We start from the raw sequence: 17604 nt of genomic DNA, 5'->3' as shown, positions 1-17604 counted from the left end.
GGGGGGGGGGCAACGGATGAACTACAGAGTGGGGAGGGGTGAGGGAGGGGAAGAAAGGCACTTCCCAGAGGGGGAAAGGTCATTTTGATCTCACGCAGTAGATTAGACACTTGCACTTAACTTTCCCACATCAAGCGCTGCTTCCCCCCACCCCCCGCCCCAGCTCCAGAGGCTTGTGCAGACTCTCCGTGGTTCAGTTTCTCCCCACGTGGTAAAAACGTGGACTGAGCACCACTGCTTGCCTCAGCCTGCGTGTGCCAAACAGCCCAGCCTGCAAGGTACCAGCTACGTCAGGTCTGGCACTTTGCTGCTTCTCTCTCCCCTTGCTGCTCAGTCCAATTCCTCAACTTTGTCTTTGATGCTCAGGCCCACTAGATTGTTACAGATAATCGATTCACTTGATTTTTGGGTCTTCGTTGTGAGAAGGACCACAGGAAGCTTCTGACTACTCTGCTATCTTGGCCTGCCCATGCCCTCCTAAAGGCTGATCATGTAACACATGATCCAGTACTTCAGTTTAAGATCTAACAATGCCCAGAAGTGCAGGAGGGAACCCAAGGAATATGTGTTCACATTATTTTTAGTCAAATAACAAGATATTGGTCATTTACACAAGGAAAAATAGACAAATCATAAATATAATTACTATGCAAAAATGTTGTGACCAAAAAAAAGAAAGTGGAATTAAACATAGCATGTTCTTTAGGGACAACTGAAGAAAATTTACTTCAGGTAATAGAAGTGAATTTTATATAGCAACTGCTTCACAAGTAAATTAAAGAAAATGTGGTTGTGAATCAATAATTGAAAGATGAGATGAGAATACAAACATCCTATCTAAATTAATGTTCTGCATTATTAGCGTAAAGAATAAGTATTATTCAGCCAAGCACTTCGTGGTCTCAAGTTCAGTGCTTTGTTCTTTAAAATTCCTTCATATGAAAGCGGCAGAGATTTAAGAAGTCAGGCAAATATGAGCAGGTGAGGGTTGTCTTATCAACTGCCTGCTAATTTCTATTTTTATTGCCATCCAATTCAATATGGCTATTTATTATAAAAGAGGAAAAAGTAAGTAATTTATATAAAAAGGGATCAAGTCTTCTTTAAAGCTTCCTAGGTTATTCTGGATAAGAAATGAATGGTTTTTAAATTTTTATTATGAAATGTAAAAAAGGACAAAGATTCATAAAAGAGATGAGATTTAAAAGTATTATTATAGGAATGTTATGACTGAAAGCAGTTTCCCACATTTAAAAGTGTGGCGACATAAAAACACCATTACATTTTACACAAACCAATCAACTCAGCCATATTTTCATTAAGTTTTACTCTTGTGTTCTCAGTAACGCTGCAGTGCAGAATAAATAAAATGGATAAAATGTCAGAATGAATAAAATAAGAACATTTAGAGCTAGCAACTAGTTTCATTCCGGATATTATTTTCTATTCTCCATCAGACATTAATGAAGAGAGATCATTAAAAATTTAGATGGCTACTAAGTTAGAATATTTCTAATATATTTTGAACTCTAGTAACTCACAACAGAAAGAGAAAGTCATGTGTTGGAGCATTTCTATCTACTTTAAGCAACAGAAGAGTTAATCCAGAATCTCAAATAACCTCTATTTTTACTCTGAAATGTAAGTACTCTATTGCTAACGAATACAGTTGATATGTGTGGCCCAAAATCAATAAAATTATGAGAAAGCTGAGTAAAAGATGAAAATATATTTTGCTTAATAAATATAACACACTTCTGCTAGTGTTTAAAAAGGACAAGGTAAACATATATCCTTTTTATTTTTAACCATGCTTCTGATGAGCCAAATAAAATCTCACATTTTATTTGCTTAGAAATGAAAACCATGTTAACAGTAGCAGAATTAAATACTGTTGCTACAGTAAATGAGATAATTTTTGTTAATTAATTATTACAAGTACATAGGAAAGCTGTTGAGTTTTGAATACAGGTAGTACTCAACTTAGGACAGGGTTCCATTTTGACAACTCTGTCAAAAGTTTGCTCTGACGTAAGTAACTGATTTTTTTTTTTTTTTTTTTTAGTTTTCATTATTTGTCTTTGGGGGCTGGCATGAAAATGATAACATCAGCAAATTATGCATTGCAACATTCTATGTAGTATGAATTACTGATGATAAGATGTACACAAAAAAAAAAAACAGTCGTAAGCATGGCTTGTTGTAACTCAAATGTCGTCTTGTGGTAACTCAAATACATCGTAAGTAGGGGATTACCTGTATTTATAAACAGCCACTTTTTTTTCTTTCTCTAATTTGGTTACATTATTTTTTAGTAGATTTTCTTTGGTTCCATTGGTAGATAATCATGTTAACTATAAATAATGACCTTGTCTTTTCAGTCAGTTATACCCCATTGGTTTTTCTTGCCTTATTGCTCAGGCTAGCACTTTCTGAACAATGAAAATGAATAGTGGTGATAGCAGGTGTCCTGTCTTTTATCAGAATGCCTCTAATATATCATAATTAATTACAATGTTGGTATTGGGTTGATCATATGATGTTTTACATTTTAAAAACTGAACTGTAAGATTCAACTTGCCAATAGTTTATAAAGGATTTTTGCTTGTTCATTTATATTCATTAATGCTAACATTTACTAAGTGCTTCCAATAATGCCAGTCACAATTCTAAGGATTCTAAATGTATTCAATAAAGGCAACTCTATGAGGTAGGTACTAATATTAACCTCACCTTACATGAGGAAACTGAAGCACCAAGAGATTAAGGCACTTTTTCAAGATTCACAGCGAGCAAGAAATGCAGCTGGGAGCATAAGTAAACATGACACTAATTAGCATTTTCTTGTTATGTGATTTTTTTTTATCAGGTTTGGATATCAAGATTATGCTCTTTTCATAAAATAAAATGTGAAGCTGTCAATTTTTATATATTCGGGAATAGTTTATATAACAGAGGAAATATATTTCCTTACAAGTTTGAATGATCAAACTTACTATCTTATTTGAGCATAAAGTTGAATTCTACTTAGTTCTACTTAATTTAGCATTAAAATTTAGACGTATTCTCCATTTTTGGTGTTTGCCTCTTATATCCTTGTGTATTCTTCACATGGACTCTGATAAAATGGTCCACAAGCATATAACCATTTTGTATAGGGCCTATGTGCTCTAACAGAATGTTGTCCTCCAGTATCCACACTTGCCTTCTTATAGACTTTTAACTAGGCTCATGGTCATGCAGTACTACTACTACTACATTTTTCAGTCTCCCTTGCAGCTAGATATGGCATGGCCAAAGGGATGTTCTGGCCAATAGGATGGGAAAGGAAGTGATGTGTTCAATTTCTAAATTATGCTTTTAAATGTATGCAATGTGCACTCCTCTTTTTTTTTCCTCCTTGTTGTCTGAAACGCAGACATGATTAAGCTATCTCGGACCATGTGGATGAAGATAATAATCTTAGATGGAGAAATGTCAATGAAGAAAAACTTAGGTCTATGGGTACCTCGTAGAAAAAAGTTCTGGACTATCTATATCTATATGTTACTGTATTCAGCTTGCTAGGTATTTTTTTGTGACTTAGGTGAAAGTTTACAGCTCAAGTTCATTTCTCATTAAAAAATTTATATACATATTGTTTTTTGACATTGGTTGTAATCCCCACAATGTGGCAGCATACTCCCCCTTTCCACCCTGGGTTCCCTGTGTCTTTTCGTCTAGTTCCTGTCCCTTCCTGCCTTCTCATCTTGCTTTTGGACAGGAGTTGGCCTCAGCTTGCTAGTTTTAACTGAGGGCTTTTGCATCTATAGTTACAAGGGATATTAGTCTATAGTTTTCTTATTATTCCTTTGCCTGGTTTTGGTATCAGGGCAGTATTGGGCAAAAAAAAAAAAAAAAGGCGGGGGGAAGTGTTTCCTGCTTTCCCATTTTTTGAAAGTGTTTAAGAAGGATTGGTATTAATTCTTTCTTAAAAGTTCAGTAAAATTCACCAGAGGACCACTTACATCTATATTATTAAGAATGAAATAAACCTCTACCTAAAAATACAACCCCAAATACATGAAGCAAAAACTGATGTAATTGAAGACAGAAATAAATAATTTAACAGTAATAGCTGGAAATTTCAATACCCCACTTTCAATAATGGATAGAACAAATAGACAGTAGATCAGCAAGGAAGTAGAAGACATAAACTTGATATAAATCAACAGAAACTAATAGATATCTACAGAACACTCCTCCCAAACACAGAAAAATACACATTCTTCTCAAGTGCACATGGAATACTCACCAGGATAGACCATATATTGGATCATAAAACAAGCCTCAGTAAGTTTAAAAGGGTTAAAATCATACAAAGTATATTCTTGACCACAATGAAATGAAATTAGAAACCAATAACAGAAGGACATTTGGAAAATTGACAAATATATGGAAATAAAACAACACACTCGTAAATAACCAATGGATCAAAGAAGAATTACAAGAGAAATTAAAAAATACTTTCACGTGAATGAAAATGGAAACACAACATACCAAAACTTATGGGATTCCAAAAAAAAACAGTGCTCAGAAGGAAATTTATGAGTGTAAATGCCTATATTAAAAAAAAAGAAAGACTTCAAATCAATAACTTAGTCCTTCACCCTAAGAAACTAGAAAAAGTAGAGAAAACTAAACCCAAATCAACTATAAAGAAGGAAATAATAAAGATTAGAATGAACATAAACAAAATAGAAAAAATCAATATAAACAAAAGATGGTTCTTGGAAAAGATCAATAAAGGTGACAAACCTTTAGCTGTGCTAACCAAGAAAAAAGACTCAAATTACTTAAAATCAGAAACAAAAGAGGAGACACTACTACTGACTGAAGATAAATAAAGACTATAAGGAAATACTGTAAATAATAGTACGCCAACAAATTAGATAACCTAGACAAAATGGACAAATTCCTAGAAAGACACAAAACACCAAAAATGACTCAAGAAGAAACAGAAAAATCTCAATAGACCTATAACAAGTAAAGAGATTTAGTTTAAAAAAAAAAAACTTCCCACAAAGAAAAGCTCAGAATCAGATGACTTCAATGTAAAGTCTACCAAATATTTGAAAATTAACACCAATCCTTCACAAACTCTTCCAAAAAACAGAAGAAAACTCTTTCCAGCTCATTTTATGAGGCCTGTAATACCGATACCAAAACCAGACAAAAACATCACAAGAAAAGGAAATTACAGACCAATATTCCCCATGATTATAGATACAAAAATTCTCAACAAAATATTAGCAAACTGAATCCAGGTGCATATAAATGGATTGTATACCAATCCTTCATAAACTCTTTGAAAAAATAGGAAAGCAGGAGACATTAATTCTTCCTTAAAAGTTCAGTAAAATTCACCAGAGGACCACTTACATCTGAAAGCTCTCTCCCTACAATCAGGAACCAGACAAGAATGTGCACTCTCACCATTTCGATTCAACATTGTATTAAAGATTCTATTCAGGGCAATTTGGCTAGAAAAATAAATAAAAGATATCAAAATTGAAAACAAAAGAGTAAAGCTATTTGCAGGTGATACGATCTAATAGAGGAAAAGTATAAAGAATCAATGAACAAACAAAACAACTACTACAACTATAAATGAGTTCAGTAAAGTTGCAGGATACAAGACTAATATACAAAAATCACTTGTATCCCTATATACTAGCAATGAACAATCCAAAAATTAAGAAAACAATTCCATTTACAATAGCATCAAAAAGAATAACATACTTAAAAATAGGTTTAATCAAAGAAGTGCAAGACTTGTACACTGAAAAATCACAAAACATTGTTGAAAGAAATATAAAAAGACTTAAATAAATGGAAAGACATTCCATGTCAATGGACTGGGAGACTTAACCTTGTTAAGAGGCAATATTTGCCAAATTGATCTATACATTCAAGAGAATTCCTATCAAATTTCCAGCTGAACTTTTTGTAGAAATTGACAAGATGATCCTAAAATATATATGGAAATGTAAGAAACCCAAAATAGCTGAAACAATCTTAAAAAGAATAACATAGTTGAAAGATTCATATTCCCCTATTTCAAAACTTACTACAAATCTATGACAGTCAAGACAGTATGGTACAGGCATAAGCACAGCGATATAGATCAGTAAAATAGAATTAAGAATCCAGAAATAGACCCACACATCTCTGCTCAATTAATTTTGCAACAAGGGTGCCAAGATTATTCAGCAGGGAAAAAAATAGTCTTTTCAATAAATAGTGGCAGGACAACTAGATATCCACTTGCAAAAGAATGACTCTGGACCCCTAACTCACACTATACTCAATTAACTCCAAATGTATCAAAGATCTAAATGTAAGAGCCAAAATGTAAAACTCTTAGAAGAAAATATAGGTATAAATCTTCATGACCTTGGATCGGTAACAGTTTCTTTGACATGACACCAAAAGCACAAGCAATCAAAGAAAAAAATAGGTAAATCTGACTTCCTTAAAATTGAAAACTTTGTGCATCAAAGGACATTATTAAGAAAATGGAAAGACAACCCACAGATGGTGGAAAATAATTCATATCACATATCTGATAAGGGTCTACTATCTAAAATATATAAAGAACTCTTACAACTCAACAATACAAAAGCAAATAAGATAAAAAATAAACTGATGTATGGGTAAATAAAATTCATATCCATATGATGGAATATTATTCAATAATAAAAAGGTATGATGTACAGATATATGCTAAACATGCATGAACCAAATTCTTAAATTCTTGCATGTGTATTTCATACTGCTTCATCACTCTCTACCCTTCTTTATCCGTCTAGAATTTTTAAGATGCACTGCAGATTTTGTGATTTCTAAACTTATTTCATTTCAATGTGATTTATCACAAAAGAATGTTTAAAAAGAAAAAATCCTAATGTTAAATGCATATACACAATTTTAAGAGGTCAGCTTTGATCATTTCTAAGCCATTTCTATTGGCATTGAAAAGAAATATGCTAGATAAGCAATATACTTTTATCAAGATGTATCCTTGATAATGGTTAAATGAGCACTCCTGTACAGATGAAGCTAAATATTAGAACTTTTTATTATAGGTTAAAGAACTTAGGATTGTTCAAGCTTATACATTTGTGAGCACAAAATACATTTCATATTATTAGCAAGCCAAAAGTTACATCTTAATTCATTTAGAAGTGAATAAATAAAACAACAGTAAAAATTGTATATTTTTAGTTAAAGTATCAAAGTCTCATTTGATGATGTATTTATCCTGGACTTAGGTCTGAAATTTGTAAACAACTTTTTTAAAAGGTTGCCCTTAACTATTATTTTGATCTCTATTTCATAAAACTTCACCTGTAATTCCTAGTAAGAGGAGCCCTAGTGACCCAGTGGTTAAGTGCTCGGCTGCTAACCAAAAGGTCGGCAGTTGGGACCCACTAGCTGCTCTGAAGGAGAAAGATGTGGCAGTCAGTTTCCATAAAGATTATAGCCTTGGAAACCCTATGAGGGCAGTTCTACTCTGTCCTATAGGATCGCTATGAGTAGGAATCGACTTGATGGCAACAGGTTTGTTTGTTTTTTTTTTTGGCATCACCCATAACTAATCCTAAATATTTGCAATAAAGAATAAGTGAAAATACACATTACTTGATATACTGACACAAATAAAAAAATTGATGCAGGAACAAGAAATGCTAAACCCCAAATCACGTACATCAGGTTCTATACAGACTTTCAGAACATGATTTCAAACTGATTAATTTTAGTAAGTCCTATGGATTGGTTCCTATATAGTATGAAAAGAACATTTCGAAAAAAAGAAACTATGATATCTTAAAGTAAAACACATACTCTATAGTTTAACAGTGTAAATACTTATCAAAGAATAATAAAACACTAATAAAGCTGATACAAGATTAAAGGTAAAAGGATAAGAGAAAGGCACATTTTTTTATAAGAGTTGGGGTAGGGGAAGGGGGGAATGGGGACTGATGAGAGAGGGAGAGCCAGACAGAAAAGGACAAATTTCATGAAGTCCCTGGAACAAGCCCCAAAATTAAGACTTGGTCTCATTTTTTAAAGTGAATAGCTATCTTATAAACTTAAATTGTTTACCTCATTTTCTGTTCCCACATCCAGAGTGACAGGCAGACACTCTTGAGGATTCACCCCTCCACAAGCTGTATACAGAGCCAATTTACCCACAGGGATGCCCATCCCATTACAGCCAAGGTCTCCCAAGCCAAGAATACGCTCTCCATCAGTCACCACAACAGCCTAGAAGAAAAAGACAAAATATGCAGTAATATGTAGATTTTTCATAAATCCTAGGGTACAATTCCTCCTCTCTATTTCTGAAGTCAATACTTACTGTAACGAAATATTAAGCAGTTACAAAACATAAATTGAATATGCATGGAAAAGATTTTATGTGATCTTAAGTATGGGCGAATGGGAAGGAGAAATAAATTTGATATATATTTTCTAAATTGTATACACCCACATAATTTAAAGAGTATGCTTAACTAAGTTATTGAAAAAAGAAGAGAGGTTGTGCACATAAAGATTCAAACCCAAATAATTCAGTCAAAAGGGGCAACTGAGAAGAGTGCAAGGAAACAACCGGGAACCAAAGTGAAACTTAGGGCAGCTTTGTGACTAGTCACATCTGCTCCGAGTACAATCACAAAAGGACTCAAAGTTAAATACCACATAATTTCTGAGTAGACTAAAGAGTTTATACCTCTTATCTTTATATACGCTGGCACTATCTTCTCATTTTCACAACAATGTTGTCCCATCCTCTTTAGCTTCTATAACCACACGATATTATTCTACCATCTTTGAAACATGCCCAGTTTAGTCAGCTACTCCTCTTGAATTTAATGAATTTTTAGTTTATTTCTAATCAGCTTAAATATCTACGAAGCATACATGTTAATCATGTGGAGATTTAAATTCTATGTAATTTGATATAATTACTGAAATGCATCTAACATCTTTCTTCTATGATTCACAGCCATTATATGAAGCTAAGCAAAATATAATTTATTAGGTTTTCTGCAAACTGCTACATTCTTCATATCAATGAAGCCTTGGAAAAATTCCTGTTGTTTGACTTTGGATAAGCTGATGAATTTACCCCTCAGTTTCTTATTTAAAAAATGAGAATAATGAATAAACTTAGTAAAAAAATTTGTTACACACCCAGTTTTGTCCATGATGTATATTTCAGAAATTAATCTTAATCTCGTGCATAAATTATTACCTGGGCATTACTTGAATAAAGACTTCCTGTGTTATACATACAGGAGTTCTCCTGACCACACACAGACACTCACATACACTTTTTTCTTCACCATGTGTCCTGTATTCATCCTTTCTTTTCTTTCGCAGCACCTGCACTTCTGTTATAGCCTACCTGAATACAGAATCCTCCCTTCTTTTCCTTTTCCCTCTAAACCTTTCTAAAAACTGTCTCTAGATGACTCTTCCTCAAATATTACTTATATCAAGTTATTCCCTTTCTTAAGCATGACTGCTGACTGTCTAGCTATTATGACTGCAGGGATATTCAGACCTCTCTACCTGTCTACCCTCTCAATTGATTTGTTGTTTCTTAAAATTTTCTCTAGATTTCTGTTTAAAACGTAAGAATCCTTCTTTTTGGAGAATCAGACATTTATGCTTTGTAGAATTAATACATTTCTTATAGTAGTTCCTAAGAAAAGAATCTGTGGACACTGTCGTCTAGTTGTTGGGAAAAAAGCTGAGGGAGCAACTTCGGTGAGGTAAGTGAAAATACTGGAGAGACTGGAAATAGTGGGAAACATTTTACTTTTACAAGTTTGCCTAACACGAGCCTTAGAAAACAGAATCCAGCAATTCTAGCCGTAATTGTGCAAACAGAAAAGATCATTAAAGAAGTCACTCTTCAGAAGTGACTTTGTCCTGCTGAAGAGCACTGATTTACTGAAACTTAGCCCCAAAATATACCACAAAGTTTCTAGGCCCCCAACAGAAAAGAAAAGGAGAGTCGAAAGAGGAGACACACGTCTCACGTTTCTTAGTTAAGGAAGGTGGGAGAGCGCCTTATTTAAGAGCATCTTTTTTAAGGCCTCTGGAGCCAGCTCTGGCACCTGCATTCAATGTTTATCACTTCCACGCACCACTATGTATAACCCATTGGTGCCTTTCTTTCCTCAATGAATGATCATGGTAACTATAAGAGTTAATCCATTAAAGTGCCTCACACAGAGAAAGCTAGCAAATGTCGGATACTACTGCTGCTTTTGTTTTCATTAGTTAACGCACAAAGGGAAGTCAAATGAGCTACTTTAGGTCATAATGATGAGGGAAATAAACAGATGTTTTGGCCTATTTACATTCCTCTTAGATGATTAAACACAGCACATACGAAAAAGGAGTGTGCTTAAAGAAATTCAGATGCTACTGCAATTTTCAACATTTATTATCGCTTACACTAAGTAAGGAAATAGTAAGAAATTGAATAGAAATAATGGAGAAACAGTATCAAAATGGCAGCAGAATAAAATTAATCCTCCTTGCAAACATAAAAGGGATATAAATTAGGTGATATTCATTAGAAAAACCATGCTACCTAACATCATAACTGCCAATATGTTTTAAACTGTTTTATGGGACAGGAAAAAGAACAAATTTGCCATGGCGGAAAAATTCGGTAACTTACCTTGACAACATCTTCTGGCCATGCATTAAGAATTGAAGCAATGTGGCCTTTATCATGGATACTAATAAAGAGACCTCTGGGAGGAAGAAATGAGTAATTTTACTTCAGAACCTGTCAACATTTTAAAAATTCCATGAACATTAAAAAAATTCTCAATTAATTTATTTCCATTTTTATTAACACTAGTGAAAATTATTTCCTCAAACAAAAAGGACAGACATGGTATAAATAAGAAAGAAATCACTTTAAATAATATATTGACAACTATAGTAATGGACAGCATATTCTTCCATTACATATTCTTAAATATTTTTTAATTAAAGAAACATTCACTATATTTATATACAGAGAACTTAAATACCATTATCAATTCCACTCATACATTCATTTACAGTGTTTCATTAAATACGATAATATATGTAAATGTATTTTGAAAAACAATGAAGCATAGTAAATAGGAATTTTCAGTGTATAGTCCACTACATATACTCGTGTGATGGAGACGGCTGACGTGACTAATACTGAGCTGTCCTTTCGTGTGGAGCTTACTTGATTCTTTTTGATTTGTGGTTGTAGTTGCTATTTGAAACTTTGTTATTTAGGATCTCAAATGAAATCTTTAACACTCTCTCCCCCACATACACACTTCCTATGAAAGTCCAACAAGTAACTTTAAAAACAAAAATATTAAAACTTAAACAATTTTAAATATCTTAACTTCATTTAAAAATTTACTTTAGTATTACTTAATACGGAGCTCTGGTGGCACAGTGGTTAAGAGTTCAGCTGCTAACCAAAAGGTCAGCAATTTGAATCTACCAGCTGCTCCTTGGAAACACTATGGGGCAGTTCTACTCTGTCCTATAGGGTCGCCACGAGTCGGAATTGACTTGACAGCAACAGGTTTGGTTTTGGTTTATTGTTTAATGTAAGTCAAAAGAATATAAGAAAACCACACGCGACAAATGTACAGCTTAATTAATTGTTAAGAGGCAATCATCCTTCTACATAATATCCATTAAAGCAGAGAGAACCTTGACAGCTACCCAGAAGCCCTACACATATTTATCTGGAAAACCGGTAGTTGAAATCTAGGGGTTTAATCAGATTCGTGTTCAATTTTTTAGACAAAACACTTCATGGGTTGGTGCTATATTTTTCTCAAACCTATTGCCACCGAGTTGAATTCCGACTCATAGTGACGGAGCAGGACAGAGTACAATGGTCCCACAGGGTTTCCAAGGTTGTAAATCTTTATGGAAGCAGAATGTCCATCCTTCTGTGGAGCAGCTGGTGGGTTCAAACTGCCAACCTTCTGGTTAGCAGCCAAGCACTTAACCACTGAGTCACTAGGGCTCCTTATATTCTTTATCAGAATATATAATATCTGGTAGTTATTCTTCTTGTGATGTTAGTTGTTGATGTTTAATATCTAAATTCATTAATTCTATTATTTTTTATTTATTGCTGGAATACCTCTCTAAAGAGAAACTCTGCCACATCTACTATTTGGTTACCCAATGGTTCAGATACAGGAAAAAAATGCTTGACTCCTTCTCATCAGTTTTTAAAATAAAGAACTTCAAGAATTTCCAATTACTTGTTTTTGTTTTTATCAATATTAACTCACTGATTAAAACATATTTTACATTTTCCCATTCATCAGTTATTTTTCTTATTGATACTCAAACTGTCCCATCCTTAGCCAGTGGAAGACTCTCAAGCTGGCACCTGAGTCCTTTTAACATCACTATAGTAGTCTTTAAGGAACCCTGATGGCGCAGTGGTTAAGAGAGTGGCTGCTAACAGAAAGGCGGTTCAAATCCACCAGCTGCTCTGTGGGCACTCTGCTTCCGTAAAGATTACAGCCTTAGAAACTCCATGGGGTAGGTTCTACTCCGTGCTATGGGGTCGCTATGAGTTAGAATCAACTCTACAGCTACGGGTTTTGCTCTCTGTTATGACAAGATGTTCCAGGTTTGTCTTGTACATTTTCTGCCCCAGACCTGAAACAAACCATTTTTTCCAAAAAGTCCTGGTTTCTTTTAGCAAAAAATGGTGTTTCAAGATCACAGTCTAGGAAGTAGGGATGTTTATTGCTACTAGATAGTCAAAGTATTGATAAGTACTGTTACAAAAAAATCACAAAACAATGATGGTAAGATTCACTTCTTATTTATGACCACAAATCTCAAATGGACGCTTATCTCTTATAAAGAATATTAAGAAGATTTCCTAGTAAATTCAACTTACCACTTCAATAGTACCATTTACATCTTCTCTTTCTCTTCACATCTCCCCCATCTATCCCCCTCACTCTCAGTTGATAACCTAATCTCAAATTCAAAATAGGGTAGATACAATAGGGTAAAAACTACTCCATCTTTCTAAAATAAATTCTACTAACTTATCTGCATCTTAGTTCATATTCTTTGCCTTCCTTCCTGTTATAATAGAAGAAATTTCCCTACCCTTACACGGCCACCCTTTGACTTAGGCTCTAGATCCTATCCCATCCATCTCAGCTTCTCAAAGGCTTCATGCCTGCAAGTACGCCATTTCTATGCTGCACCATCATTTCTCTAGTAGATTATTCTTATTGGCATAGAAAAACAGCAAAATAATAAAACTTTCCTTTAACCTCACAACCTTCACCAACTATTTCTCCATTACTCTTCCCCCTGCAGAGCAAAACTCCTCAAAAGACTCAACATTTTTATCATCTTCATAATACTTATAAGTATCTGAAATCATCTTATTTACTTGTACATATGTTTAATGTCTGTCTGCTCCCTGGCACCACCCCGCCCCAGTACACATATTAATAAGTTCCTTAAGGGCAGAGACTCTATTTTGCTCACTTTTGGAACCCTACTGCCTGTAAGTGTGCTGGCACATAGTGTGTATCCAGTAATATGTGCACTGACTTCAGTACTAGAAAGATAAGGCCTCTATAATCAGGTACTTTTAAAGCACAGACAACATGAAAGAAACACTGACTTAAATGGACTTATTAAGTAACCAAAAAATATGACAGTAAGTGTTATAGGCAGACTACTGATGACTGACTCAAAAAAAAAATATTAATTTACCAAGTTGGCATTAAATTATACTCTTTTCTATTTTTATTGCTGTTTCATATGAATTTGTTTCTCCAAAATTACAAGCTCTTCATAAGTTATATGTCTTTTGGATCCCTATCATATCCAACTTGTTCCTATGTAATCAGCAGGGTCTCAAGAAATAATTGTCAAATTAAACTAAAATATTTTTGAATTTTTTTAAAGAAGGTACTTTTTTTTATTATACTTTAGATGAAGGTTTACAGAACAAACTAGTTTCTCATTAAACAGTACACATATTGTTTTATGACATTGGTTAACAACTCCATGACATGTCAGCACTCTCCCTTCTCAACCTTGGGTTCCCTATTACCAGCTTTCCCATCCCCTCTTGCCTTCTAGTCCTTGTCCCTGGGCTGTTATGCCCGTTTAGTCTCATTTTGTTTTATGGGGCTGTCTAATCTTTAGCTGAAGGGTGAACCTCGGGAGTGACTGCATTACTGAGCTAAAAGAGTGTCCAGGGGCCATACTCTCGGGGTTTCTCCAGTCCTGGTTAGGCCAGTAAATCTGGTCTTTTTTTGTGAGTTAGAATTTTGTTCTACATTTTTCTCCAGCTCTGTCCAAGACCCTCTACTGTGATCCCTGTTAGAGGAGTCACTGGTGGTAGCCAGGCACCACCTAATTGTACTGGACTCAGTCTGGTGGAGGCCGTCGTAGTTGTGGTTCATTAGTCCTTTGGACCAATCTTTCCCTTATATCTTGTTTTCTTCATTCTCCCTTGCTTCTGAAGGGGTGAGACCAGTGGAGTATCTTAGATGGCCACTCACAGGCTTTCAAGACCCTAGACGCTACTCACCAAGGTAGGACGTAGAACATTTTCTTTATAAACTATGTTATGTCAATTGAGCTAGATGTTCCCCGAGACCATGGTCCCCACAGCCCTCAGCCCAGCAATGTGGTCCCTCAGGGAGTTTGGATGTGTCTATGGAGGTTCCATGACCTTGCCTTGTACAAGTTGTGCTGGCTTCCCCAGTATTGTGTACTGTCTTACCCTTTACCAAAGTTACCACTTATCTATTGTCTATTTAGTGTACCAGCCCCCTCTCCCACCTTGTAACCATCAAAGATTTTTCTTTTTGGGTGTAAACCTTCTCATGAGTTTTTACAGTAGTGGTCTCATACAATATTTGTCCTTTTGGGATTGACTTCTTTCACTCAGCATAACGCCCTCCAGATTTATCCATGTTATGAGATGCTTTGCAGAGTCATCATTGCTCTTTATTGTTGCATAATACTCCACTGTATGTATGTACCATAGTTTGTTTATCCATTCATCTGTTGATGGGCATCTAGGTTGTTTCCAACTTTTTGCTATTGTGAACAATGAACATGGGTGTGCATACGTCTATTCATGTGATGACTCTTATTTCTAAACAAGGTACTTTATTGAATTATCTAAGATATTCTTGGCAACATACCATTAAATAATATTTATCAGAATCTTGTTAGTTAGCCAAGGTTGTCCAAAGAACACTGATATCAGGAAACAGCATCCTTTTTTTTTTTTAAACAAGAAGGACAATGAATAATACCAAAATTAGCACCAAGTAAATGCCAAGGTTTATTACACAAAGATCTAAGTTCAGCTTCAGTAGAAGAGCCATTTGTTCACTTGTAATCTCTTGCACTACACACAGGTTCATTTGTGGCAAAACTGTTTACTCTTGGAGAGAGCTCAACAAATGAAGAATCTGTAATGTTCCACCAAAGTCAAGCATTTTGAGGGAGTTATTTGCAATAGTTACTGGAATGTCTCCATTATTTGAAATCCAATGAGATGGCCAAAAATGCTTCAGCACAGAAATAACTCATAATTGCTGGTATAAAGCTGGATATAAAACATTAATCTTCAATGTTAAACACATATACATGTATGTATATATACATAGATACACATCTCTTGTTATAAAATGGAAAATTTAGACAAAAAAACTTATCAATATTTTAATTTACAATAACCACTTCTTCTCAGTCCATGTTCTTGTTCAATTTATGTAAAATTTTTTTTATTAAAAAATACATGAAACATGCCAATTAAAAAATACTATTTTGTGTGTATTTCATGTTAGAACTGAGAATTTTTAAATGCGGATTATTTTCTCATATGTATAGTTCAAACCTTTCTCATAACCTCTAACGTACATATTTTACTCTGAAAATTATTTAGAAGATGAGATGATATTCTTACTTCTTCATGTCTTCTCAGACAACATCCCTAATGAAGCTTATTTTATATCAAAATAGAGTTCACTTTCTAGCATTCAACTTTCTATTGTAACTAGAATATATTTTCTTCTGGAATAATTTAAGTGTAGTACTCTTTAAGCAAAAAGAAAAGCACTATAAAACCTCTTAAAGGCCCCTTTTCAATATTATTTAATAAATTAATAGTCTATCAATAAAACACATGCCAAGTGCTTGTGTTATTCGCACCCATTGGGGAAAGTTTCCAAACTGCAGCTGGATTATAAAAGATATCTTAATCTTCCCTAGCACCTTTCTCTCTAGCAGGAAATGGGTTTGAGACCCTGAGCTTGGCCCAGTGGAGGAGACAAGTTTTCTGTAATCATTCTTCGATTATGGAAACTGATTTTCATATCTTTTGAAATAATAAAATTGGACTCTATATTTTTCACCAAATAAGCATTAGTGAGCCTTGGAAGTTAATCCAAAGTTGAGTTATACCAGCAGGTGTGGGTTGATGGAAAAAAGAAAAAAAGAAAGCTAACTTCAGGTAAAATGTAGGTCTAAATATCAGGAGCTAGCTAGGATAGAGATGCAGAGCTAGGAGTCATATGCCTAGAATTAAAAGGCGTAGCAATATTAAGGGAGAATATAGAGAAAAAACAAAAGGTCAAGGGGAAAGCATTACCAATTAGTAGCTACAACAAAAGGATAGGATAGTTAAGAAGATTTCTTGAGAAAATAATAACAGTGTTTCCAAAACCAAGAGAATTCAAGGGCAGACAATTTAAAAAGGCATTCATCAACAGTATCAAATCCTGCATTAAATGGTTAAAAGGAATCTTTTTTAAAAAATTAATTTCAAGCTTATAAAAAATTGCAGTAGTACATTACAAAGAATTGTTTTTCCTGAATTATTTGAGATTAAGTACCAACACGATGCCCCATTACCACCGAATAATTTCTATAAACAAAAGCATTCTCCTACATAATCACAATCAGGAGATGAATACTGATAACATTACTACCATCTAATCCTCAGATACTATTTACGTTTTATCAATTGTCCGAGTGACGTACTTCCTAATAAAAGAATCCAGATCAAAATCTCATACTGCATTTAATTGTCATGTCTCTTTGGTCCCCTTCAATCTGGAATATTTCCTTAGTCTCTCCTTGACCTTCATTCCCTTCATACTTTTGAAGTAATGCATTGTTACAAGTCATTGTTTTTGTACGATGCCCTCCATTCGGTTTTGTGTGGTGTTTCCTCATGAACAGATTCAAATTAAATATCTTTGGCAGGAATATCACAGAAGTGATGTTGGCTTCTTCGCACTGTACCCAATCAGGTGGCACCAATTTCTTGCTGTCCCTTTACTGATGAGGCTCAGTTTGATCACTTGATTAAGGGGCTGTCTCCCAGGCTTCTCCACTGAAATTTTGCTCTTCTTCCCTTTCTATTTAGAAAGTATTTCATGGAAGGATTTCTTGAAACTATATAAATACCCTGTTTGTCAAATTCTCAATTTGTTCATGTATTTATTCATA

General features: G+C 34.4%; 1 protein-coding gene across 2 annotated transcripts in view; it reads right to left on the bottom strand.

Moving 5' to 3' along the window:
• Nucleotides 1–17604, bottom strand: part of ME1 (malic enzyme 1) — a 202648-nt gene that overhangs the window by 121217 nt on the left and 63827 nt on the right. For both annotated transcript variants that reach the window (XM_004386048.2, XM_023740369.1), the window contains exons 4-5: nucleotides 10748–10823; nucleotides 8152–8313 (exon numbers count right to left, since the gene is read on the bottom strand). In XM_004386048.2, the coding sequence (XP_004386105.1) occupies nucleotides 8152–8313; nucleotides 10748–10823 (238 nt within the window). The remainder of the gene's footprint in view (nucleotides 1–8151; nucleotides 8314–10747; nucleotides 10824–17604) is intronic.

The sequence above is a fragment of the Trichechus manatus genome, unplaced genomic scaffold (assembly GCF_000243295.1).
Source record: "Trichechus manatus latirostris isolate Lorelei unplaced genomic scaffold, TriManLat1.0 scaffold00154, whole genome shotgun sequence".
Lineage (NCBI taxonomy): Eukaryota > Metazoa > Chordata > Mammalia > Sirenia > Trichechidae > Trichechus > Trichechus manatus.
This window is presented reverse-complemented; position numbering and strand designations above follow the sequence as displayed.